We start from the raw sequence: 24,724 nt of genomic DNA on the forward strand, positions 1-24,724 counted from the left end.
TTGGCAGCACCTGAGTGAACCTGAGACACTTTCACCATCTTCTCCTTCCTCTCAATCACTGACACTGTCCTCTCCTGGAACCGGATCTCAGCTTGTAGATCTCTGAGTGTACAGGCCAGGGAGCAGCTGAGGGTCCCTTCCCCCAAGCCGAGCCTTGCACAGACACATCGCCTCCCTTCCCTGTTTTCTTGCACAGCCCAGGAAGCCCTCTGTGCCAGGGTGTCTTGCACAGCACAGAGGTACAAGGCACTGTCAGAGACCTCCACTTCCTCCACCTGCAGGACACTATTTCCCCGACGTGTTCAGCAACGTGGGATACGGCCACTCTGCCTGGGGCCAGGCGCTGCCTGATACGAGACCAGCTGTGGGGCTCGTCCTTGCCTCTGCTGCTACCAGAGTAAGGCATTAAAGTCATTGGTCTGGTAGGTACAGGTGGTCCGGGGCTCGTCTCTCTCCTTCACAATGACTTGTCCATCTTCCTGGCTGACAGTGGTCTGCCCCATGGTGCCTGGAAGAAAGTGAAGGTCAGACTTTCTGCAGCTCCTGGTGATCTTCCTGCCCTGGTCACCTTCTCTTTGGGTGAACTTGTTTCCCACCTCAGAATCACTTAAGTTGTCTGCATCCCAGAGAAGTGGAAAACATTAGCAGCAGGACAAGGGATCTGATCCTTCCTGTGTACTGAGTGCTGGTGAGGTCATCACTGCTGCCTCCAGTCCTGGGTTGCCCAGTACAAGAAAAATGTCAGAGTGAGCCCAAAAACGGGGTGCAGGAACTGGAGCATCTTTCCTATGAAGATGGGCTGAGAGTGCTGACAGTGTTCAGCCTAGGGAAGACAAGGTTCATGGGAGATCTTGGTAATGTATGAAAATAGCTGATAGGAGGGAATTAGTGTCTTCTGAATGAGAGTCTTCTGAGTCAAGCATGACTGGAACTCCCTCCATTCCTCTGCCATGAGGTGCTTCTATGGAGAGAGAAATTGAAGTTGTTAACGTGCCCGTCCAAGGACAAACACCAAACTGTGATTCTTACTGTGTTTCAGATTTGCAAGGGCCCGAGGGATGATTTTCAGCATTGGGAGGTTCATGTCTGGGCAGTCAGGCCACAGCTGAGCTCCTCACAGACCTCAGAGTCAGAAGGTGCTCTAAGCATGCTCTCAAGCAAACACAGGCTGGCGAGAAGCGATGCCCCTCAGCTCCAGGTTCAGTGCCAAAGGGGCCTGGGGTACCTGGAATTTCATGGAGAAGCCTGAAGGAGGAGACCAAGCAGCCTGTCAAGCAATAGGAGGCTGTGGGCAGTTTTCCTGCCTTTTGCTCCTCCTGAAGTTCACAACCCGCCCAATCAGCTCCCAGAATGGGAGGAGTGTCCGTGATGAACTTCACCTGCCATGTACTGCCCAGAGACCGAAGCCTGCACCCCCTAGTGTGTGGCCTGGAGGCAGACCCCCTTTGCAGGCAAAACCACCGAGATCCAGGTGTTTGACTCTCTATTCCCCACAAGGGCTTTCTCTCCCTTCTCCTCCAACCACACATGAAGCCCTTAAAGGGAACACCTCTGGGAACAGCACCTCCTGCAAACATCCATGGCCAGACACAGACACATGGCTTCTCCTTGACAGGAGGACTCTCAGCTCAGCATTCCTTGCTACAATCTCCTCACTAGCGATTCGGGTGTGATGACTGACCCCTTGTCCGGGGATGACAGCCACCAAAATTGTAAGGTGACCGTATGATAAACTCAGCAGTTTTCCTGCCTGCAGGTAGACTAGATTCCTTACTGAATGCAGTGAAGAAGTATGTGGGGACTGTGAAAGACATGGGATGTTTGGTGGGGAGCAGGGGCAGGGCGAGGGAACGGGCGGGGCCGCGGGGGCTGCGGGGCCTGAACGGACTCGACGGGGGGGGGGGGGGGGGGGGGCGGCAGCGCCCCCTGCTGGCCCGGCCGGCGCTGTGCCCCCGCCCCCCGCCCGGCCCCGCCCGCGGCGGTTCGTGCCCGGCCGCAGCCCCGGCTCCTCTGCCCGTGTCTCCCAGGGCACAGAAATACACTGCCGCGTCCCGAAAGCGGGGCCCGTACAGCCGCAGCGAGCTCCAGCGACCGTCAGCCGAGACCGACATCAGCCCCGCTGGGTCCCGCAGCGGTTTGGACCCTTTAGAAGCCCGTGCGAGAAATTCGGGGCTTCGGCCGGGGAGCTGACGGTACCATTCGATGTATTCATTTAACTGGATGCTGCGGTGTGAGCAGTTGATGGTGATAGCGGTGCCCTCGGTGGTCTCTGCGGACGTCTCCTGCTGCACCTGGGCTCTGCCCGCAGCCACTGCCGGGAAGAAACAAAATTACTTTTATCAGCAGAAAATGCCATTCAGGGAGAGCGAAGAGAGGATTACAGATCAGAGATGACGGGGATATGTGCTGAGAATAAAGTACGGATACACCATTTCTCCAAGAGTCTTTAATTGCGGATAAGAATATGAGAGACGTTTGGAAGAAAACTCAGAGAGAAAAAGAGGTGAAAGAGATTGGCTGTGAGGGAGGGATGGATAGATGGAGGGAGGGAGGGAGGGAGGGAGAGAGTGGTAGCTGCATAAAGAAAAGGAGCAACAAAGAAAGGAGAGCTGTGAGGGAATGATTTCTTGGAGGGAAGAAAGTATGATGGCAAAGGGGGGGGGGGGACAAAAAGGAAAATAGGGATAGAGAAGAAGCAGTAGGCTCAGAGGCGAGTCGTGGGTCCATCCCTGGTCCCCAAAAGCCGCCCGCCGGCCTCCAGCCTCCCGCTCTGCCAGCCCCGCGCACCGAGCAGCAGCGCAGCCAGCGCCGCCAGCCCCGCGCCCCGCCACCGCCACATCCCGCCGCTCCGCCGCCCGCGCCTCGCTGTCCTCGCCAGCCCCGGCTCTCTGCTCGGGACTCCTCCACTCCTCCCCTCCCATTCTCTCCTCTCCGTTCCCCCGCCAGCTCCGCCCCGAGTCGGGCTCAGCCTCCGCCTCACACCGCACCAGAACACCAAGTGGCACAAATCCGTTTGGCGTTGCCAGGGACAAGAGACAGCTTTGTCCCGTCCCTGATACCACCGACGCGGCATCGGAACCAGATTCACTCAGTTACTGGCAGCACACAGTGGGCAGGATTCCTGAGTCTATCTTCCTTCCCATAAGGTAATCCTCCTCCTTCTAACCTCTGAGAGCAGCTGCATCGCAGCTGGGGAGGGGAGACGGAGGGGCTGCCAGCCATTCTGAGGCACTGCCAGTGTTGTTTACACTGAGTTAAACCGAGAATCCAAGCTCGAGTGAAACCAGCCTTTTGGGGCCCGAAATCATCAGCAGGCATTGAGTTTTGGAGGGGCAAGAAATGGAGGGCTCAGGAGGCAGAGGCTGCATTTCTGTGCCTCTTCCCCGGGCACATCTGTAGCCGTCACCACTCAACTGCACTCAGGCTCCTTCTGTCGCTGGGAACCTGCTGGTCTGTGCTGTTCAGGGTTAGAGTAGTGGGTGGTATCCCTGGAATATCTCGCAGTGATATTCCTCCACAGCTGGAATCTCCTGCTCTGCTGCACACACTCTGGCTTTGGGGAGCTCAGGGACTTCTTCCCCACTGAGGTTTCTCATCTTCTTGCGGTATGCTCAGCTCTCCAGGCTCTTTTCTATTTCCTCAGGGAACAGAAGACTCCTCTCTCTCTCTGTTCTTCTCCCCTATTATTCTTCATCTTCCTGGGACAAACGCCTCTCTCCCAGGTCTCCAGGAACAGGAGAGAAGGCCTGCTTTGCAGCAGCCCAGGGTGTCTGCCTGTGTCTTGTTCTGGTGGGAAAATGCACAGTGTGAGAGAGGAAAGGGGCTCCAGCAGAGCTGCTGGATGTCACAAACCCAGGCAATATATTCCATAGGGAAAGGGCTGAGGGATGAGCAAGGAACAGGATGAGGGGTCAGTAGGCAAGCCCACATGCAACCAGGGAGCACACGGGGCACCCAGCAGAGTGCTGCCTGCGAGTGGTAAGGCTGGGACATCTCTACACCACTGACCTGAAAGGGCAGATGAAGGGATGGGGTCTTGGCAGATGGATACACTTTCTCCCATCCCCTTCTCTAGATGAACTCCAGGGTGATCCCAGGCACCCATCTCATCACTGAAAATACACTGTTCAATTTGCTTACTTCTAAAGTGGATTTGGCCCGAGAAAACATCTACAATGAGGTGAAAAATTATACAAGTACCGCTAATGGTTCTGTGCTGGTTTAAAGGTAAACTGGCAGGAGAAATGAACCCAACACAAAAGTCAGAGTTAAAATTTAATAACAATATTATAATAAATGCAATGGTACAAAGAGAAATTGATTTTAAACCACAAACCCCAGAAGTATAACCCAGCACCCTGGGGCACAAACACAGTAGGGTTTGTTGGCCCCTGTGCTGAGATCCACATGGTTCCCGCCGAGTCCAAAGTAAAAGGAAGTGAGAAACCTGTTGGTGCAGACGATGGTTGTAGTCTGGTCAATAGTGGTGGTTGCAGTCTGGTCAAGAGCAATGGTCTCCTGTCGAGGTTCTGGTCCTACTCTGGATCCAAAGAGTGGTACCAGAAGTCTCCAGATCCCGAGATCATACATCCTCAGGTTCAGATGGGAGCACCCAGTACCTACCCCAGGGCGGGGAGTTCCACAATGGGTGATCTCACTCTGTGAGTCATGGGGTATTTTTAGAATCATTAATGGCCCATTAGCAGACACACTCCCTCAGGCTGGATGTGAAGATGCTAATGACTTCTTGGAGGGGAGTTATCACAGATCTCATCTAACAGGCTTCTTTAACACCCAGCTTACATCCTGAGGGGTCAGGTGTGCCTTGGCCAGCTGCTGCAAATGGCATTAACAGTCATGGGAAAATGGCATAGAAGGTTTTAGAATACACAGCTTTGGTCACGTCCACACAGTGATAAACTGGTCCCAGCTTGCTGAACTAGGACAGGTTCTTACAAGAGCATTCTCATGGAAGTGCTGCATCTTCTCATGGTGTAAAATAAGGTTTTAGAGAAGTGGAGGGTCCTGAGGCCTAGTGCACCTTTGAGATTTAGTGATAAGATCCCTGATTAGTGACACTGAAAACCCTACAGACCCTGACTGTTCCTTTTGAACATCCAAGGCAGGGGCAGAATTCTCCCCCTGCCAAAATAAAAGGACTGGATGAACCAGTGAATCTCTGTGACTTCTTGTAGTGGATCAGAGAATCCAGAAGATGATTGATCAGGAGAAGTTAGGGATACACATTTCAGCTTATCACGTGAAAGGTGGGAGTTTAGATTTTCACTTGTAGATACCACTGGAAAGTCCAGACCCTGGTGTTTGACAGTCTGTTAGCATCTCATAATGAGACCCTTCACCAACAGATTCACAGGGTCAGACAATACTTCAACCACCCTCTTAGGAAGAGCTCAACAGAGTGAAGAATGCTCAGTGGGTCCTGCCAGGGTGTTTTCTGCTGCCAGAAACTCACTTCCTTCCACTGCAAGGACTCACTTTAACGGTTAATGGAGTAACACTCTTTATTAACACAAATTTTGGCAGATTAATAAGTTTTGGAGGTTGTTGATGACAATGTCTGCTGCAAAAATGTGTTTGAAAACAAACTATGGAAACATTTATTAAGCAAGCATGAGGTCTAATATAAAACAATTTACTAGTACGCTACAGGGTAAGCACAAGCAAAAACTTTAGTCTTAAAAGCAGCATTTAATATGCATATATTTCTCAATCAAGATGTCCCTCTGAGGGGGGAGAAGGTGGACTCAGCCTTTTGACTGATCCCAGCAGTTTCAGCAGAGATTGTTTCCTGTTTTCCCCCTCTATTCATGTGTGATGAGATGCTATTATTCTGGTCCGTGCCTGGCCTTGCCATGTGCCAAGTTAGAGAAAAAACCCCTTGTGATTGGGACTTTGGCTTTGAAGGAGAAACATCTTGTGTACACTGAGACTGTTTGGTAGCTTGGCTGCTTGCCAACAGCCAGTCAAGGACACATGAAGGAGAAAAGAAGAGGAGAAGGATGAAGTAGCAATGACTGACCCCAAAAGAGAGACCTTCGACATACACCGCACAGGCAGAGGGGGTTTTCCAGTTACATAATGGGGAGAGGGACTGTAGACCTTGTAAGAGGGTGGGTTTTGCAGTTGCTGGTAAAGTGAGGCTGAGCAACGTAGAGAGTTCAGAAAAAACACTATTAACAGGAGTGACAGAGTAGCAGGAACCCAAAGAGATGGGAGAGAGAAGGAGGGAGACTAAAGCATTGAGCCCGAATGTGTAAGCACCTCAGTCACCAGAGTTACTCACATAAGATTGTCTTACCAACTCCAAACACTCCACTGAAGGCAGAGGCCACATCCTCCAAGCATTGGCAGACAACAGGCATCCCTGCTGTCTTTTTGGGGAAAGAACCACCAATGCCAGTAGCACGAGCCCTCTCACCTTTTATTGAGCCTGCTGGAGATGCCTGCCTGGGGAGGTGAGGCCACCACTCCCCAGGAAGAGGTTGCAGACCCCTACAGCTCTCTCTTTCTCCTTGCTCTCCCCCCTCAGATCTCCTCCTAAGGCTCTCAAGCCAATAGGAAAGACTCAAGTAACTTTAGTTTATGCAAAGTCTGTCTTCAAGGACAAGACCTTCACTGAATCAACTTTTATTCCCTAGAACTTGGCAGGAAAAGGATAAATCTGTTCACAGGTGGCATTGGCAAAAACACAGACCAAAATGCCAACAGTTTTAATTCCTGACACAGACCTCTATCTGGGCATCGAGTGACCATATATGCCCAGATAGACGTCACAGACTGAGTGTATAAAAAGTCAGACAGTTCCTGCTCCAAGGTGGAGGTGTGTGTTGGCACCAAGGACAGCGTTGCCTCCCGTGGGAATGTCTGCTAAGCGTGTTGAGCCCACTGAAGCCCAAGGATGCAGCAGCTGGTCATACTGGGAATGCTGAGCACATTGGGGTCGGTATGTACAGTAATTGCAAGTAACTTATGAGTGGGTGGGAGTTGTCTTTGGATTTGTTTCTTTCCTTTTCTCAGTTTTGTCTTTTGTGTGCTATTTCTCTTCAATAAATGCTGTTTGCTTGAATTTTAAATCATGTCTGGTTTCAGCCTGGAATCCTTCCCAACCTTCCTTGGAACACCCCCAAAAACTAACTTACTTTTATAGTATTTTTTTTGTGTTTGTGTGGAGTTTCATTGGCTCTAGAAATAAATACTGCTTATTTCTGATTGGTGTACCTTATATCACAGGGGTGGTCATGGCTTGGCACCCGTGTAGAGGGTTTGACATGCTTGTTGGCTTCAGCAGTAGAACATGTTGCTTATCCCTTGTCAGACAGGAACCGAATGGTCTCAATATCACAATGTTCTCCCATTGTGTTGGCATTACAATGGAGGGAGGCCATGAAGTCTCCACTTTGTTTCATACCCTCATTTGTTCCTCTGAGCAGATGTTTATTGTTCTGCTGGGGACCAAGTCAGCATCAGTTGGTCCAGGGAGTTGTGTTTTACTTTAAAATTCTGATTTCTCTCTAGGTTTAGCCTTATCCATCATCTCACACAGCTGACTTGAGTATGCACAGATCTGTGCTGTGCTGGGTATATCACTTGGCACTCCACAACGCTGTCACAAGCGTGTGCTTCATCCAGGATTATTTTAAAACACGTTACTTTGCTTAGCATTAGAAATGCTACACGGAGTTGTCTGTTTCTATGAAAATGTTCTGAAACCTTCAAAGAAGAGGATATCAGCGAATCTTAGCTGATGGGAATCATGCCATGTGACAAACTCCAACTCAAGGTCCAATTCATAATCCATAATTAGGATTCAGCAGCTGAAGGGCCATTCAGTTACCTGTACTATGCTTCTTTTCCTTCTTGTGTCATGCTCAGTTAATGGTATTTTAATCAATACCTGCTCAGACAGAGTGTCATTCCTAGGGATCCATCTCCTTTCGTTCTCCAGCCTCACAGGTAAAACCAAAATAAATCCCTCGTTTCCAGTGTAAATTTCCCCTGTTCCAAACTGTGTCCATTGCCATTATTTCTATCACAATGTTCAGGAAGAATTTTGCTTCCTCTGACATGCTCCTCTCTTCATCCTCCAGTCAAGAGTTAGAAGGTTAAACTCTCCACTTTGGGTTCTCATTTGAAGACCGAGGAAGGTCACTGTTCTCAACCTCTCCTCAGGTCTCACAATATGGAAACTGAACATTGTTTACTTTGAAAGGGATCTCTGGGAGTCCCCTTGTTCAATCCCCTGCTCAGAAAAGCTCACATAGAGCTAGTTGCCCAGATCATGCCCAGATGACTTTTAAATACCTCCAAGGCTGGAAACTCCACAAGTGCTCAGGGCATCCTGTGCCTCACAGTCACAGTCAGACATTGGTTCCTGATGTTCAGAAAGGGCACCCTGTGTTTTACTTTGTGTAAAGTACCTCTTCTTCTCTCAGTGGGCACCTAGGAGAAGATCTTGGGTCTGTCTTCTTTAGAGACTGCCATCAGGTATTTGTACACCTGGATGAGATCTCCACCAACACTTCTCTGTGCTGAACAGTTTCAGGTCTCTCCTCTGAGATCACCATACGAGAGATGTTCTAATCTCTCCACCACTTCAGTGGCTGCTCACTTGACTGTCTCCAGTGTGTCTGTGACATGCAGCTCCCTGGTGAAACACACCCAGCCTCACTCTAAGGAATGACAGGCACACCCTCATAGGTACTTCTCTCAAAAATCATCATGGGCCTTCAGCCCATCTGATGATTTGTCTTGGACCCCAGCCATTTTTGTCAGCACCTGGGTCTCCTCCTTCTCCCTGATTAGGTCAGGGATAAATTCACTGGAAAACAGATGCCTGACATCCCTCACTCCTCACACAATCCCTCCCAAACCCTTAGATTTCTCAGATATTATCATGGAATGATAATATCAACATGGCTAATATCCATCAGTGGGGCCATGGCTCCCTTACCCACCTCCCTCTCAGGATTCATATACAGTGTTTCCTCCTACTTGCCAATCAGGTCAGCCTGAGATATCCCAGCAGATTACCCAGACACACACATGTCTTAGGGACCAGAGTCATGTCTAGGTCCCTGTCAGATTTGGTCCATGATTGTGCTCGTTGATGTGGCAAGAGAAAGTACTGCATAGTTTCACTGTGAAGAACTCAACCTTGAAGAAAGAAACACTAACATAACATCAAACTGGTGGGAACTCGACTTTTGACAAAGGAACAATGGAGAATAAAGCTGTTGCTAAGCCCAGAGTCAGCATCCTGAGCTGAGGCAGCCTCAGCCTTTGTTCTGGCCATGCAAGAGCTGATGTTGCGGCTGGCAAAATTCCACACCAGACAGGGGGATATAAGATGTGGTTCTGGGCTGAGGGGGTGAGGAGGACCAGATGTGCATCATTTTGTTCCAATGGATGCCTTGAAGGTGCACTGCCTGCTGCCCCTCCTACTGAGTACAATGCTCCATCTCCTTCTCCTGCTCAGCGGCTTGTCAAGATTCCAGGAGTCATTATGTATTGTTTTCTATCAAAAGTAACAAAATACATTTGCTTTTCTATTATTACCGTGTTACAGGACAAAATTTGCTTTGCTTACTAATAAACTTGCTTTGCTACCTCAGTTGTGTTTTACTATCTTTTATTTTGTGCGTGGGAATCCTCCTGAACCCAGAACAACACATGTCCCTTGGGCTTCTGTCACTGAGGAAAGCTCAACACATATGAGCTCCCTCCAGTCTTACACCTGATCCGTAGACCTGCCACACAGACACATCAGTGCCATCCCTGCAGTTCCTGACTGCAAAGATGTTTGACCTCTCCAACATGTTCTTCCTTCTCCGGTTGCTGACACCCAGCCCTTGCCTACACCCCAGTTCCTCCACTTGCTGGCACACAGACTGGCACGTCCTGCAACCAGTGGCCTCTTCTCCAGCTGCTGGTACTTGGATTTTACAGCACACACCCTGCTCCATCCACTTGTTGGTACACAGGCCTACAATTCCCACTGCTCCTGCTTGTTTTCCCAGTTACTGGTAGTCAGATCTCTCTTTCACATCAGTCTCCAGTTCTTGACACTCAGACCTTGCAGCACACATGAATGGGAAAGGGAGTGAAGATACACAGAATGATAGTTAAGAAAGGATTTCACAGGATGGCAGGGGGAGGGGACTGCGGTGCTCAGGAGGAGGGTTCATCCCAACAAGTGCACTGACCGGCCCCTGCATATCTCTTTCCTTTCCTCCCCTCTCTTGCCTCCCCTTGCTCCTTTCCAGTCCCCTCTGTGCTGGTTTAAAGGTGAACCAGGAGGGGAAAAGAACCCACCACGAGAGAGATTGTAGGTCAGAGGCTAAAATTTAATAATAATATTACAATAAATACACTGACACAAAGAGAAATTGCTTTCTACTCACAAAACCCAGCAGTATAACCCAGTGTCCTGGGGTACAAACCCAAAGGGGTTTGTTAGCCCTTGTGCTGAGACCCGTGTGGTTCCCTCCAAGTCCAAAGCAAAAAGAAGTGAGAAACCTGTTGGTGCAAGTGATGGCTCTAGTCTGGTAGAGAGCAGTGATCTCCTCCTGTCGAGGTCCTGCTGCTCCTCTGGATCTGACAAGTGCCTCCCGAGGTCTTACCCACCACTTATGTACCCTCAGGGAGCGCCCAGTCCCTGCCCCAGGGCTGGGACTCACGCAATGGGTAATTAACTCTGGGAGTCATGGGGTATTGTTGAACTGTTGATGGCCCATTAGCAGCCATGTCCCCCCAGGCTGGGTGTGAAGCTGCTAATGGCTCCCTGGGCAGCTGCTGCAAATGGTCCATTGTCCTTGGGGAATGAATAGAGGGGGTAGAATACACAGCTTTGATCACCCCCACACAGTGATAGCTGGTCCACCTGCTGAGCTAGGACACCGTCTTTGCCCCACCTTCTACCAACCCCATGAGCATTACGTCATAAATATTCCCTGATGCCTCAGGACCCTGTTCAGAGCTCCTATCCTCATGACCCTCTTGTCGCTTCCTGCCATTTTCAAAGCTCATCCTCAGCCACTTCACAGCTGCACCCGCAGCTTCCTAATGGCCCATCGGTTAGGGGCTGAGGAGATCTGAGCTCTCTCCTTGTGTCCCTTATCACTTACTCCCAGATTGGTGTCATGGTGTGCTGTGCTTACAACTTTCTCTTTTCTTTTTCTTTCTCTTTCAAAGGAACAGGGACTTGATCTGAGCATTAGATAACGAGCTGCTCTCTCTTTTCCCATGCCCTGACACTGGACTCTGCTAAAGTTGCTCACGAAAGGCTCCTGTCCCTATACAGGAGCTAGAATCAAGGGTCTGCAGGGAAACCTCATGAGGAGCTCAGTTTTTGAAGTGCCTATCTGCAAATCCTACATCATCACTAAATCCTGACATCTATTTTTCAGGATGACTGAGCAGTGACAAACATGAAGGAAAAGGGACCAGGCAGTTTCAGATGGAATGGAGGTGTGAAAAAGCACTCGGGTCATTTGGAATACTCCTATATTCCAACCTATTTATTCTTTGCCCTCCTAGATGTCCTACTGCACCTGCAAGTTGCTGAATCCTCTCTCCCATGTGTTTATGGACAGCTGAGGATGAGGAACAGCATTCAGAGAACAGAATTTCAGCCCCAGGTGGGATCCAAACAATTAAGTCCTTACCCATCCAGGTGGTAATGGAGCTTCTCATCAAGCTTCCAGTCAGTGGCTGAGACATTTCTCCCGGTACAAGCCAGACCGAGAGGAGCAGGGACAGGGCGAGGGAACGGGCGGGGCCGCGGGGGCTGCGGGGCCTCAACGGACCCGACAGGGGGGGCAGGGGGCGGCAGCGCCCCCTGCTGGCCCGGGCCGCGCTGTGCCCCCGCCCCCGCCCGGCCCCGCCCGCGGCGGTTCGTGCCCGGCCGCAGCCCCGGCTCCTCTGCCCGTGTCTCTCAGGGCACAGAAATACACTGCCCCGTCCCGAAAGCGGGGCCCGTACAGCCGCAGCGAGCTCCAGCGACGGTCTGGTGGCACCGACACCTGTCCCGACTTGTCCGGAAGCTCTCTGGATCCTGTGCGAACGCTCACGAGGAATTCGGGACCTCTGCCTGGGCGCTGATGGTACCACATGATCCAATCGCTGGCCTGGATTTCAGGATGTGAGCAGTTGATGGTGATAGCGGTGCCCTCGGTGGTCTCTGCGGACGGCTCCTGTTGCACCCGGGCTCTGCCCACAGCCACTGCCAGGGAGAGAAAGAATTACATTTCCATTGCAGAAAAGTCCATGTCAGTGGAGAGAGGAGAAGAGATCAGAGATGAAGGGGATATGTTCTGAGAATAAAGTACGGGAAAAGATTTTTCTTGGGGAGTGGTTCATTGTGGACAAGAATACAAGGAATCTTTCAAAGGAAAGTCAGAGTTAAGATGGGCAAAGGAGAGTGAGGAAAACATTGGCTGTGAAAAGTGGATGGATAGATGGATGGATAGATGGATGCACGCATGCATAAATAAATGGAGTAAGCAAGACAGGAAAGCTGAGAGGGAACGATTTCATGGAGGGAAGAAATTATGACAGCGAAGGTGGGGACAAACGAAAAGTAAAGATCGAGAAGACGCAGGAGGTTCAGACACGAGTCTCGAGCCCAGTCCCCGTCCCACGAAGACCGCGACCCCCATCCTTCTTCCCACTGCCAGCCCCGCGCACCGAGCAGCACCGCGGCCAGCGCCGCCAGCCCCGCGCCCCGCCACCGCCGCATCCCGCCGCTCCGCCGCCCGCTCCTCGCTGTCCCCGCCAGCCCCGGCTCTCTGCTCCGGACGCGCCGCCTCCTCTCCCCTCTCCTCTTGCCACGCCAGCTCCGCCACGGGGCTGAGCCCTGCGCCGGCGCCGCTCGGGCTCTCGCCCAGTCCGGGCTGGATGCGGAGAGGAGACGCGATCGGCGGGAGCGGGGCGGTGGTCGGGGCTCTGCACCGCCGAGGCTGCGGGCCTGGGTGGCCGGAGCAGGAGTGCTTTGCAGCGCGTTTCGCTGCACTGACACACGGTTTTCTCTCTTCGTTCCCATCATCTGTTCCCTCACGTTTCCCCTTCACTGGCACGTGGGCACTCCAGAATTTTCCTTCAGGACACGTGGATGCAAGAATGGTCAAGGGGCACGACAGGAGAGGACTCATTTGGTTTGACACTCTGGGCTCATTGCTTGTCATAGAGACCATCCATGCTGGCAGAGATTTAAAAACGGGGAAAACTGCTGTGCAATGTTGGCAGAAAGAGAGACAGGGGAATAAGTCAGAGGAACAGCTCTGCAGTCAGGGAGGTCTTTAAGGACGGAGGCAGAGGAGCTGCTGTGCTGTGTATGCCACTTGGCACTCAGCAAGGCTGTCAGATTTTTGTGCTTTATCTAGAAGAGAATCGCTCTTTTTAACAGAGAACTTACATTGCTCAACACAGAAACGATGAACACAGAGTAGTCTATATCTAAGAAAATCCCCTGAAAGCTTCAAAGAAGACATGACAGTGAATGTCAGCACAGGTGGGATTTGCACCGTGTGACAAACCCCAGCCCATGATTCAAAATTAGAATTTCTCAGCATCTCAAGGCTCATAGCAATACCTGTACTATCCACCTTTTCCTTTTGTGTCACCCTAACTGAAATGAATTTTAATCAATACGTTATGCAGCCAGAGTGTCATTCATATTGGTTTCCCTCTACATCCATGCTCCAACAGAATGCACAAAACATGTCCAAAAATGAGTAAATCATAATTTCCTGAAAAAATTTTCTTTGTTCCAGACTGTGTCCATTGACTTTTCTTCTACCACTATATTAAGGAAGAATTTTTCTCCCTCTGCTCGTTCCCTCATCAACCGTTAGAAGATTAAACAACTCTCCATTTAGCTTCTCATTTGAAGGCTGAGGAAGGCAGTTAAATGCCACCCTGACACCCGATCCTGTCAGATCTCGGAAGCTAAGCAGGGTCAGGCCCTGTTATTGCTTGGATGGCAGATCTCCTGGGAATACCGGGTGCTGTAGGTTCTAGTCCTGAGGGCTTCACTGTCACCATCCAAGCTTGCTTGGTCGTGGCAGATGATCCTTAGGAGTAAAGGGTGGGGCCAGTTCTGTGCATGCTGTGCCTCACCTAAAGAATCCACTGTACATGCTTGGAGGACACACCCACGTGCGGAGAGCCCTTCCCAAAAACCTTAGTTCACGAAGCCTAGCCATACACATGAAGGCTGAGGAAGGTCGTTGATCTCAGACTCTCCTCAGGTCTCGCATCATAGAATCAGAGCATTGTTTAATTTGGAAGGGACCCCTGGGTGTCACCTGGTCCAATCCCCTGCTCAGAAAGGCTCACATAGAGCTGGTTGCCCAGACCATGCCCCAAGGCTGAAAACTGGAATGCCTCCAAGGCTGAAAACTCCACAACCACTTCAGGCATCCCGTCCCAGTGCTTCCTCACACTGACAGTCAGTCATTCTCCCCCTGATGTTCAGACAGAGTCTCCTGTGTTTCACTTTGTTCCAGATTCTTGTGGTTCTGTCAATGAGAACTAAGGAGAAGATCTTGAATCCATCTTCCTTAGAGTCTCCCATCAGCTATTTGAACACCTGGACAAGACCTCCCCTGCCACACCTCTGTGCTAAACAGTCCCAGGTCACTCCTCTGGCATCACCACACAAGAGCTGTTCCGGTCTCTCCATCATCTCAGTGGCCCCTCACTTAACTCTCTCCACTGTGTCTGTGACCAAGGCCACCCTCAGAAATCATTTCTTTATCCCTGTCCCCTTCTCTTGTTCTTGCCATTGAAAGGAAATGGGACTTGTTCTGAGTCTTAGAGAACCAGCCGCTCTCCTCTTTCACATGTCCTGACAGTGGCCTCTGCTGAACGTGCTCAGCTGTATGAGTTCTGGGACATTCTGAAAGTCTCCTGTCCAAGGAGAGAATTTGATCTCTTTAGTTAAGGTTCTGGAGGGAAACGACCTGTTGAGATCAATTTTGAAGCATCTCCCTGCAAATCCTGCATCGTTGTTAAATCCTGGCATCTGCATTTCATGATGTCTGAGGGGTGACAAACAGGATGGAAAAGGAAAAGACTGGCCAAAGGACCAACCAGTTTCAGAGGGAAGGTGGATGGGAAAAAGCACTCAGGTCATTGGACATGTCCCTATATTCCAACGTATTTATTGTTCCATCTCAGAGAGGTTTTGTATTCCTGCAAGGCACTGAATCCTCTCTCACAGGTGCTTTGCAGCTGAATTCCAACCCCAGGTGGGATCAAAATCAAGAAGTCCTGACCCAATCAGCTGGGAATGAGAATTCTCACCCACCTTCCATTCTGTGGCAGAGACACTTCTCCAGGGAGATATTGATGGCGGGGGAGGTGAAGGGGGAGCTTATGTTTATTTTACTTAGGGCTTATGTCGCTTATTTTGTTTATGCTTATTCTACTTATGCTCATTTTCTTTATGCCTATTTTACTTATGCTTATTTACCTCGGACTAATGATAATACTTATTTTCTTATTTTACTTATGCTTTTATACTTATCATGGAATTTGCTTAGTTCACTCTGTAACATGTAGCAAAACTGACTCACTGTCCTTGAAGGTGCAATACCAAGGGGCCCAAACCAATTAATAGAGCCAGGATACTCCATGATAAATCTGAAAACATGTCAAAAGAACAAGATAAGTCCAATTAGACCAGCCAAAGTTGCCAACAAGACTGGTTTGAACCAGTTCTGGACAAAACTTAAAAAGTTCACAAGAGGGAGATGACTTACTTCATCCCTAAAGACCCCCAAAGACCACTACCCTAAATTACTAGGATGAACAGCACAGGTGCAAGAAGGAGTGGCTTGAGGTGGAGAAAATGGAAATCAGTTCTTGAGACTCATTATAATAACCCTGCCTTCTCTAAGAAAATAATGTTTATGCATGAAAGAAAAATAAATATGTATAACTCACTTGCATATAAACCCATTGTTAACACAGCCAGGGGCGCATGTTTTGGAGGAGTTATCCCCCATGCATCCTGGGCCAGAATAAACGTACCTCTCTATAACCTCACTGGATTATAGGGGTTTTATTCCACAAAACATATGGTTAAGAAAGGATGCATAAGAAAAATGCTTAAGGAAGGATGGATAATAAGGATGGTTAAGAAAGGATTTTGTAAGATTGCAAGGGAAGGGAACTGCAGTGCTCAGGCACAGGGCTCATCCCAACAAGAGCACTGACCAGCCCTTCTCTTGGTGTAGGTGCCCTCTTATTTCCTTTCCCCACTCTGTCGCCGCCCCTTCCTCCTCCGCAGTCACCTCTTTTCTCCCCGTCACTGCCCCACCGCAACCCCACCTTATTCCCAATCCCCCCAGCATTCCTAGAGAAGTGTTCCCCAATCTGCCAGAATCCTCCTCCATGTTTTTCTCCTCTTCTTCCTCTTGTCACTTCTTTTCATTTACAAACTCAGCTTCCTAATGACCCATCAATATTAGAGACTGAGTAGCTCTGAGCTCCCTCCTTGTGTCCCTTATCGCTTACTCCCCTCCCCCACTGGTGTCATCGGGCGCTTTCTTTGTAACTTTCTCTTTTCCTTGTTCTTGCCTTGGAAAGGAAGAGGGACGTTCGTACTCTGAGCCTTAGACAATCAGCCGCTCTCCCCTTTCACATGCCTTGACAGTGGCCTGTGCTGAACTTGCCCAGGTGAGTGAGTTCTTGAAGATGCTGAAAGTCTCATGTCCCGAGTGATATTCGTGTCTCTAGAGTTAAGGCTCTGGAGGTAAACCTCATGTGGAGCTCAGCTTTTGACATGTCTCCCTCCTGCCACCATGGCTTAATCCTGGCATCTGCTTTTCAGGATGTCGGAGAAGTGAAAAACATGAAGGAAAAGGGACCAAGCAGTTTCAGATGGATGGTGGGTGTGAAAAGCACTGGAGACATTTCAGAGGCTCCTGTATTCAAACATATTTATTATTTGCCCTCCCAGATGTCCTACTGCTCCTGCAAGTTGCTGAATCCTCTCTCACAGGTGTTTGTGAACATCCGAGGATGAGGACAGCATTCAGAGAACTGAATTCCATTCCCGGGCTGGATCCAAACCATACACTCTTTACCAGTGCAAGTGAGATTGGACGTTCTCATTCACATTTCAGTACGTGGCAGAGGCATTTCTGCAGGGACAGAAATGGAGATTCCTTTGTCACCTCTGAAAGCCTCACTACAAACTGCTCATGAGCTGACAGCACTCCATTCAGTAGACCATGCTGGCTGGTCACTGCAGCTGCTTTGGCAGCTCCCACAAGTGATGCTCTCAAGCACCATCTCTTTGCTTTGCCAGCCAGGCCGAGAGCATCAATACACGCGGCCGGAGGCCCAAAGCCGATGGATGGCACAAGGGCAGACAGCAGCAGTTCCGTGTGAGGCAGAGAAGGCAGCGGGACCCGGGGAGCCCCGGGCCGTGCGGGACGCCTCTGTGGCGCTGCGAGGCGCGCTGTGCCAGCGCTGCGGGAGCTGCAGCGGGAGGACTCGGTGGCCGCGGTGTCTGCGCGGGTTGTGCCGCGGAACGAGGTGCGGAGCCGCTTCGGGCCCGGCGGGCGGGGTGGCAGCGCCCCCTGCTGGCCCGGCCGGCGCTGTGCCCCCGCCCCCCGCCCGGCCCCGCCCGCGGCGGTTCGTGCCCGGCCGCAGCCCCGGCTCCTCTGCCCGTGCCTCCCAGGGCACAGAAATACACTGCCGCGTCCCGAAAGCGGGGCCCGTACAGCCGCAGCGAGCTCCAGCGGCTGTCTTGTGACACTGACACCTGTCCCGACTTGTCCGGCAGCTCTCTGGATCCTGTGTGAACGCTCACGAGGAATTCGGGACCTCGGCCCGGGAGCTGACGGTACCATTGGATGAATTCATTCCTCCCTTTGTTTGAGTGGGAGCAGTTGATATTGATGCTGATGCCCTCAGTGGTCTCTGCTGAGGGCTCCTGCTGCACCTGGGCTTGGTTTGCAGCCACTGCCGAGAAAGGAGAAACAAAGCCAAAGGCCAAGAGTGATTGCCCAGCTCTGATGTCTCTTTTCCCACAGAGACAGTCAGGAGCAGGGCCAGTGAGACAGAGCCAGAGGGAAATAAATGGGGAGGGATGAACAGGGAATCTGGTGAAGCTGGGAATTTGAAACTGATACATGAAGGATTAGACATGGCAAGTGAATGGAGGGGTGGACAGCAAGAGGGAAAAGGGACAGGAGGATTGGTTGTGTTACAGTGAAGGATGGAGGGATGAACTGATAAAAACAATAACTGGATGTATGGATGGAGGGATGTATGAAATAATGGAGACATGCAGGTTATTAAACTTGTCCCTACAGATATGAAACAATCAGAGGAAGGGAAGGGTCCAGATATGTGGTCGGATGGATGAGGAGTAGGCAGGGAGAAGAGTTTTTACGATGAAGAGCAGAGGGTTCTGATCAGGGTAATGAAAAAAATGGAAGGGGAAGAAGAAAGATGCATGAAAAAGAGGCACACAAAAAAGCAGGTTCTTACTAACAGAGGGTGAGGCCTCGGAGGATTTGGAAAGGGGAACAAGAGATAGTAGAGAGTTAGGGAGGGGGGAAAGAGACGTTAAAGAAGGAGAAAGAAGGATTGGCACAGGGGTCCCTGGGGAACACCTGGCCCCAGCCCCCATCCTCTCTCGCCGCCAGCCCCGCGCACCGAGCAGCACCGCGGCCAGAGCCGCCAGCCCCGAGCCCCGCCACCGCTGCATCCTGCCGCTCACGCCGCCAACCCCGGCACGCTGCTACGGACCACTCCCCTCCACTGGTTCTCCTTTTCTCCCTTCTCTCCTCTCCTGCGTCACCAGCTCCGCCCCCATGACGGGCGCAGTCCTTTTGTACTGCCAGGAACAATGGACAGCTCTGTCCTAGGCCAGACACCACCGACAAGGCAAGGCAAGAAGATCCACTCAGGAATTGGCCGCACCTGAGTGAACCTGAGACACTTTCACCATCTTCTCCTTCCTCTCAATCACTGACACTGTCCTCTCCTGGAACCGGATCTCAGCTTGTAGATCTCTGAGTGTACAGGCGAAGTAGCGCTGCCAGGGAGCAGCTGAGGGTCCCTTCCCCCAAGCCGAGCCTTGCACAGACACATCGCCTCCCTTCCCTGTTTTCTTGCACAGCCCAGGAAGCCCTCTGTGCCAGGGTGTCTTGCACAGCACAGAGGTACAAGGCACTGTCAGAGACCCCCACTTCCTCCACCTGCAGGACACTGTATTTCCCCGACGTGTTCAGCAACGTGGGATACGGCCGCTCTGCCTGGGGCCAGGCGCTGCCTGATACGAGACCAGCTGTGGGGCTCGTCCTTGCCTCTGCTGCTACCAGAGTAAGGCATTAAAGTCATTGGTCTTGGTAGATACAGGTGGTCCGGGGCTCGTCTCTCTCCTTCACTATGACTTGTCCATCTTCCTGGCTGACAGTGGTCTGCCCCATGGTGCCTGGAAGAAAGTGAAGGTCAGACTTTCTGCAGCTCCTGGTGATCTTCCTGCCCTGGTCACCTTCTCTTTGGGTGAACTTGTTTCCCACCTCGGAGTCACTTAAGTTGTCTGCATCCCAGAGAAGTGGAAAACATTAGCAGCAGGACAAGGGATCTGATCCTTCCTGTGTTCTGAGTGCTGGTGAGGTCATCACTGCTGCCTCCAGTCCTGGGTTGCCCAGTACAAGAAAAATGTCAGAGTGAGCCCAAAAACGGGGTGCAGGAACTGGAGCATCTTTCCTATGAAGATGGGCTGAGAGTGCTGACAGTGTTCAGCCTAGGGAAGACAAGGTTCATGGGAGATCTTGGTAATGTATGAAAATAGCTGATAGGAGGGAATTAGTGTCTTCTGAATGAGAGTCTTCTGAGTCAAGCATGACTGGAACTCCCTCCATTCCTCTGCCATGAGGTGCTTCTATGGAGAGAGAAATTGAAGTTGTTAACGTGCCAGCCCAAGGACAAACACCAAACTGTGATTCTTACTGTGTTTCAGATTTGCAAGGGCCCGAGGAATGATTTTCAGCATTGGGAGGTTCATGTCTGGGCAGTCAGGCCACAGCTGAGCTCCTCACAGACCTGAGAGTCAGAAGGTGCTCTAAGCATGCTCTCAAGCAAAAACAGGCTGGTGAGAAGCGATGGCCCTCAGCTCCAGGTTCAGTGCCAAAGGGGCCTGGGGTACCTGGAATTTCATGGAGAAGCCTGAAGGAGGAGACCAAGCAGCCTGTCAAGCAATAGGAGGCTGTGGGCAGCTTTCCTGCCTTTTGCTCCTCCTGAAGTTCACAACCCGCCCAATCAGCTCCCAGAATGGGAGTAGTGTCCATGATGAACTTCACCTGCCATGTACTGCCCAGAGACCGAAGTCTGCACCCCCTAGTGTGTGGCCTGGAGGCAGACCCCCTTTGCAGGCAAAACCACCGAGATCCAGGTGTTTGACTCTCTATTCCCCACAAGGGCTTTCTCTCCCTTCTCCTCCAACCACACATGAAGCCCTTAAAGGGAACACCTCTGGGAACAGCACCTCCTGCAAACATCCATGGCCAGACACAGACACATGGCTTCTCCTTGACAGGAGGACTCTCAGCTCAGCATTCTTTGCTACAGTCTCCTCACTAGCGATTCGGGTGTGATGACTGACCCCTTGTCCGGGGATGACAGCCACCAAAATTGTAAGGTGACCGTATGATAAACTCAGCAGTTTTCCTGCCTGCAGGTAGACTAGACTCCTTACTGAATGCAGTGAAGAAGTATGTGGGGACTGTGAAAGACATGGGATGTTTGGTGGGGAGCAGGGGCAGGGCGAGGGAACGGGGGGGCCGCGGGGGCTGCGGGGCCTGAACGGACTCGACGGGGGGGGGGGGGCGGCAGCGCCCCCTGCTGGCCCGGCCGGCGCTGTGCCCCCGCCCCCCGCCCGGCCCCGCCCGCGGCGGTTCGTGCCCGGCCGCAGCCCCGGCTCCTCTGCCCGTGTCTCCCAGGGCACAGAAATACACTGCCGCGTCCCGAAAGCGGGGCCCGTACAGCCGCAGCGAGCTCCAGCGACCGTCAGCCGAGACCGACATCAGCCCCGCTGGGTCCCGCAGCGGTTTGGACCCTTTAGAAGCCCGTGCGAGAAATTCGGGGCTTCGGCCGGGGAGCTGACGGTACCATTCGATGTACTCATTTAACTGGATGCTGCGGTGTGAGCAGTTGATGGTGATAGCGGTGCCCTCGGTGGTCTCTGCGGACGGCTCCTGCTGCACCTGGGCTCTGCCCGCAGCCACTGCCGGGAAGAAACAAAATTACCTTTATCAGCAGAAAATGCCATTTAGGGAGAGCGAAGAGAGGATTACAGATCAGAGATGACGGGGATATGTGCTGAGAATAAAGTACGGATACACCATTTCTCCAGGAGTCTTTAACTGCGGATAAGAATATGAGAGACGTTTGGAAGAAAGCTCAGAGAGAAAAAGAGGGGAAAGAGATTGCCTGTGAGGGAGGGATGGATAGATGGAGGGAGGGAGTGGTAGCTGCATAAAGAAAAGGAGCAACAAAGAAAGGAGAGCTGTGAGGGAATGATTTCTTGGAGGGAAGAAAGTATGATGGCAAAGGCGGGGGGGGACAAAAAGGAAAATAGGGATAGAGAAGAAGCAGTAGGCTCAGAGGCGAGTCGTGGGTCCATCCCTGGTCCCCAAAAGCCGCCCGCCGGCCTCCAGCCTCCCGCTCTGCCAGCCCCGCGCACCGAGCAGCAGCGCAGCCAGCGCCGCCAGCCCCGCGCCCCGCCACCGCCGCATTCCGCCGCTCCGCCGCCCGCGCCTCGCTGTCCTCGCCAGCCCCGGCTCTCTGCTCGGGACTCCTCCACTCCTCCCCTCCCATTCTCTCCTCTCCGTTCCCCCGCCAGCTCCGCCCCGAGTCGGGCTCAGCCTCCGCCTCACACCGCACCAGAACACCAAGTGGCACAAATCCGTTTGGCGTTGCCAGGGACAAGAGACAGCTTTGTCCCGTCCCAGATACCACCGACGCGGCATCGGAACCAGATTCACTCAGTTACTGGCAGCACACAGTGGGCAGGATTCCTGAGTCTATCTTCCTTCCCATAAGGTAATCCTCCTCCTTCTAACCTCTGAGAGCAGCTGCATCGCAGCTGGGGAGGGGAGACGGAGGGGCTGCCAGCCATTCTGAGGCACTGCCAGTGTTGTTTACACTGAGTTAAACCGAGAATCCAAGCTCGAGTGAAACCAGCCTTTTGGGGCCCGAAATCATCAGCAGGCATTGAGTTTTGGAGGGGCAAGAAATGGAGGGCTCAGGAGGCAGAGGCTGCATTTCTGTGCCTCTTCCCCGGGCACATCTGTAGCCGTCACCACTCAACTGCACTCAGGCTCCTTCTGTCGCTGGGAACCTGCTGGTCTGTGCTGTTCAGGGTTAGAGTAGTGGGTGGTATCCCTGGAATATCTCGCAGTGATATTCCTCCACAGCTGGAATCTCCTGCTCTGCTGCACACACTCTGGCTTTGGGGAGCTCAGGGACTTCTTCCCCACTGAGGTTTCTCATCTTCTTGCGGTATGCTCAGCTCTCCAGGCTCTTTTCTATTTCCTCAGGGAACAGAAGACTCCTCTCTCTCTCTGTTCTTCTCCCCTATTATTCTTCATCTTCCTGGGACAAACGCCTCTCTCCCAGGTCTCCAGGAACAGGAGAGAAGGCCTGCTTTGCAGCAGCCCAGGGTGTCTGCCTGTGTCTTGTTCTGGTGGGAAAATGCACAGTGTGAGAGAGGAAAGGGGCTCCAGCAGAGCTGCTGGATGTCACAAACCCAGGCAATATATTCCATAGGGAAAGGGCTGAGGGATGAGCAAGGAACAGGATGAGGGGTCAGTAGGCAAGCCCACATGCAACCAGGGAGCACACGGGGCACCCAGCAGAGTGCTGCCTGCGAGTGGTAAGGCTGGGACATCTCTACACCACTGACCTGAAAGGGCAGATGAAGGGATGGGGTCTTGGTAGATGGATACACTTTCTCCCATCCCCTTCTCTAGATGAACTCCAGGGTGATCCCAGGCACCCATCTCATCACTGAAAATACACTGTTCAATTTGCTTACTTCTAAAGTGGATTTGGCCCGAGAAAACATCTACAATGAGGTGAAAAATTATACAAGTACCGCTAATGGTTCTGTGCTGGTTTAAAGGTAAACTGGCAGGAGAAATGAACCCAACACAAAAGTCAGAGTTAAAATTTAATAACAATATTATAATAAATGCAATGGTACAAAGAGAAATTGATTTTAAACCACAAACCCCAGAAGTATAACCCAGCACCCTGGGGCACAAACACAGTAGGGTTTGTTGGCCCCTGTGCTGAGATCCACATGGTTCCCGCCGAGTCCAAAGTAAAAGGAAGTGAGAAACCTGTTGGTGCAGACGATGGTTGTAGTCTGGTCAATAGTGGTGGTTGCAGTCTGGTCAAGAGCAATGGTCTCCTGTCGAGGTTCTGGTCCTACTCTGGATCCAAAGAGTGGTACCAGAAGTCTCCAGATCCCGAGATCATACATCCTCAGGTTCAGATGGGAGCACCCAGTACCTACCCCAGGGCGGGGAGTTCCACAATGGGTGATCTCACTCTGTGAGTCATGGGGTATTTTTAGAATCATTAATGGCCCATTAGCAGACACACTCCCTCAGGCTGGATGTGAAGATGCTAATGACTTCTTGGAGGGGAGTTATCACAGATCTCATCTAACAGGCTTCTTTAACACCCAGCTTACATCCTGAGGGGTCAGGTGTGCCTTGGCCAGCTGCTGCAAATGGCATTAACAGTCATGGGAAAATGGCATAGAAGGTTTTAGAATACACAGCTTTGGTCACGTCCACACAGTGATAAACTGGTCCCAGCTTGCTGAACTAGGACAGGTTCTTACAAGAGCATTCTCATGGAAGTGCTGCATCTTCTCATGGTGTAAAATAAGGTTTTAGAGAAGTGGAGGGTCCTGAGGCCTAGTGCACCTTTGAGATTTAGTGATAAGATCCCTGATTAGTGACACTGAAAACCCTACAGACCCTGACTGTTCCTTTTGAACATCCAAGGCAGGGGCAGAATTCTCCCCCTGCCAAAATAAAAGGACTGGATGAACCAGTGAATCTCTGTGACTTCTTGTAGTGGATCAGAGAATCCAGAAGATGATTGATCAGGAGAAGTTAGGGATACACATTTCAGCTTATCACGTGAAAGGTGGGAGTTTAGATTTTCACTTGTAGATACCACTGGAAAGTCCAGACCCTGGTGTTTGACAGTCTGTTAGCATCTCATAATGAGACCCTTCACCAACAGATTCACAAGGTCAGACAATACTTCAACCACCCTCTTAGGAAGAGCTCAACAGAGTGAAGAATGCTCAGTGGGTCCTGCCAGGGTGTTTTCTGCTGCCAGAAACTCACTTCCTTCCACTGCAAGGACTCACTTTAACGGTTAATGGAGTAACACTCTTTATTAACACAAATTTTGGCAGATTAATAAGTTTTGGAGGTTGTTGATGACAATGTCTGCTGCAAAAATGTGTTTGAAAACAAGCTATGGAAACATTTATTAAGCAAGCATGAGGTCTAATATAAAACAATTTACTAGTACGCTACAGGGTAAGCACAAGCAAAAACTTTAGTCTTAAAAGCAGCATTTAATATGCATATATTTCTCAATCAAGATGTCCCTCTGAGGGGGGAGAAGGTGGACTCAGCCTTTTGACTGATCC

General features: G+C 51.3%; 3 protein-coding genes and 1 gene segment (V, D, J or C); all 4 read right to left on the minus strand.

The window, feature by feature from the left end:
• Nucleotides 1–389: 389 nt before the first annotated feature.
• LOC139681748 (uncharacterized) lies at nucleotides 390–2,877 on the minus strand. Its single transcript, XM_071575390.1, has 3 exons — nucleotides 2,788–2,877; nucleotides 1,775–2,311; nucleotides 390–508 (listed from the first exon to the last, which is right to left on the minus strand). The coding sequence occupies exons 1-3, from the start codon at nucleotides 2,837–2,839 to the stop codon at nucleotides 390–392; spliced, it is 708 nt and encodes a 235-aa protein (XP_071431491.1). The 5' UTR covers nucleotides 2,840–2,877.
• An 8,939-nt stretch (nucleotides 2,878–11,816) lies between these two features.
• LOC139681749 (T cell receptor alpha variable 26-2-like) lies at nucleotides 11,817–12,788 on the minus strand. The segment is given in 2 exon segments: nucleotides 11,817–12,241; nucleotides 12,706–12,788. Coding segments are annotated over 2 exon segments (477 nt in total).
• Nucleotides 12,789–17,199: 4,411 nt separating this feature from the next.
• LOC139681561 (uncharacterized) lies at nucleotides 17,200–20,021 on the minus strand. 2 transcript variants are annotated; one of them, XM_071575020.1, is made up of 2 exons: nucleotides 18,961–20,021; nucleotides 17,200–17,994 (listed from the first exon to the last, which is right to left on the minus strand). In XM_071575020.1, exons 1-2 carry the CDS (start codon nucleotides 18,986–18,988, stop codon nucleotides 17,309–17,311), a joined length of 714 nt encoding a protein of 237 aa, XP_071431121.1. In that variant the 5' UTR covers nucleotides 18,989–20,021; the 3' UTR covers nucleotides 17,200–17,308. The 2 variants fall into 2 exon arrangements, with proteins under 2 accessions (XP_071431121.1, XP_071431120.1); XM_071575019.1 differs by lacking the exon at nucleotides 18,961–20,021 and adding an exon at nucleotides 18,694–18,773.
• On the minus strand, nucleotides 19,377–21,818 carry LOC139681753 (uncharacterized). Its single transcript, XM_071575396.1, has 3 exons — nucleotides 21,728–21,818; nucleotides 20,741–21,268; nucleotides 19,377–19,582 (listed from the first exon to the last, which is right to left on the minus strand). The coding sequence occupies exons 1-3, from the start codon at nucleotides 21,777–21,779 to the stop codon at nucleotides 19,377–19,379; spliced, it is 786 nt and encodes a 261-aa protein (XP_071431497.1). The 5' UTR covers nucleotides 21,780–21,818.
• Between the last annotated feature and the right edge of the window lie 2,906 nt (nucleotides 21,819–24,724).

Source organism: Pithys albifrons, chromosome 21 (genome assembly GCF_047495875.1).
Source record: "Pithys albifrons albifrons isolate INPA30051 chromosome 21, PitAlb_v1, whole genome shotgun sequence".
Taxonomy (NCBI): Eukaryota; Metazoa; Chordata; class Aves; order Passeriformes; family Thamnophilidae; genus Pithys; species Pithys albifrons.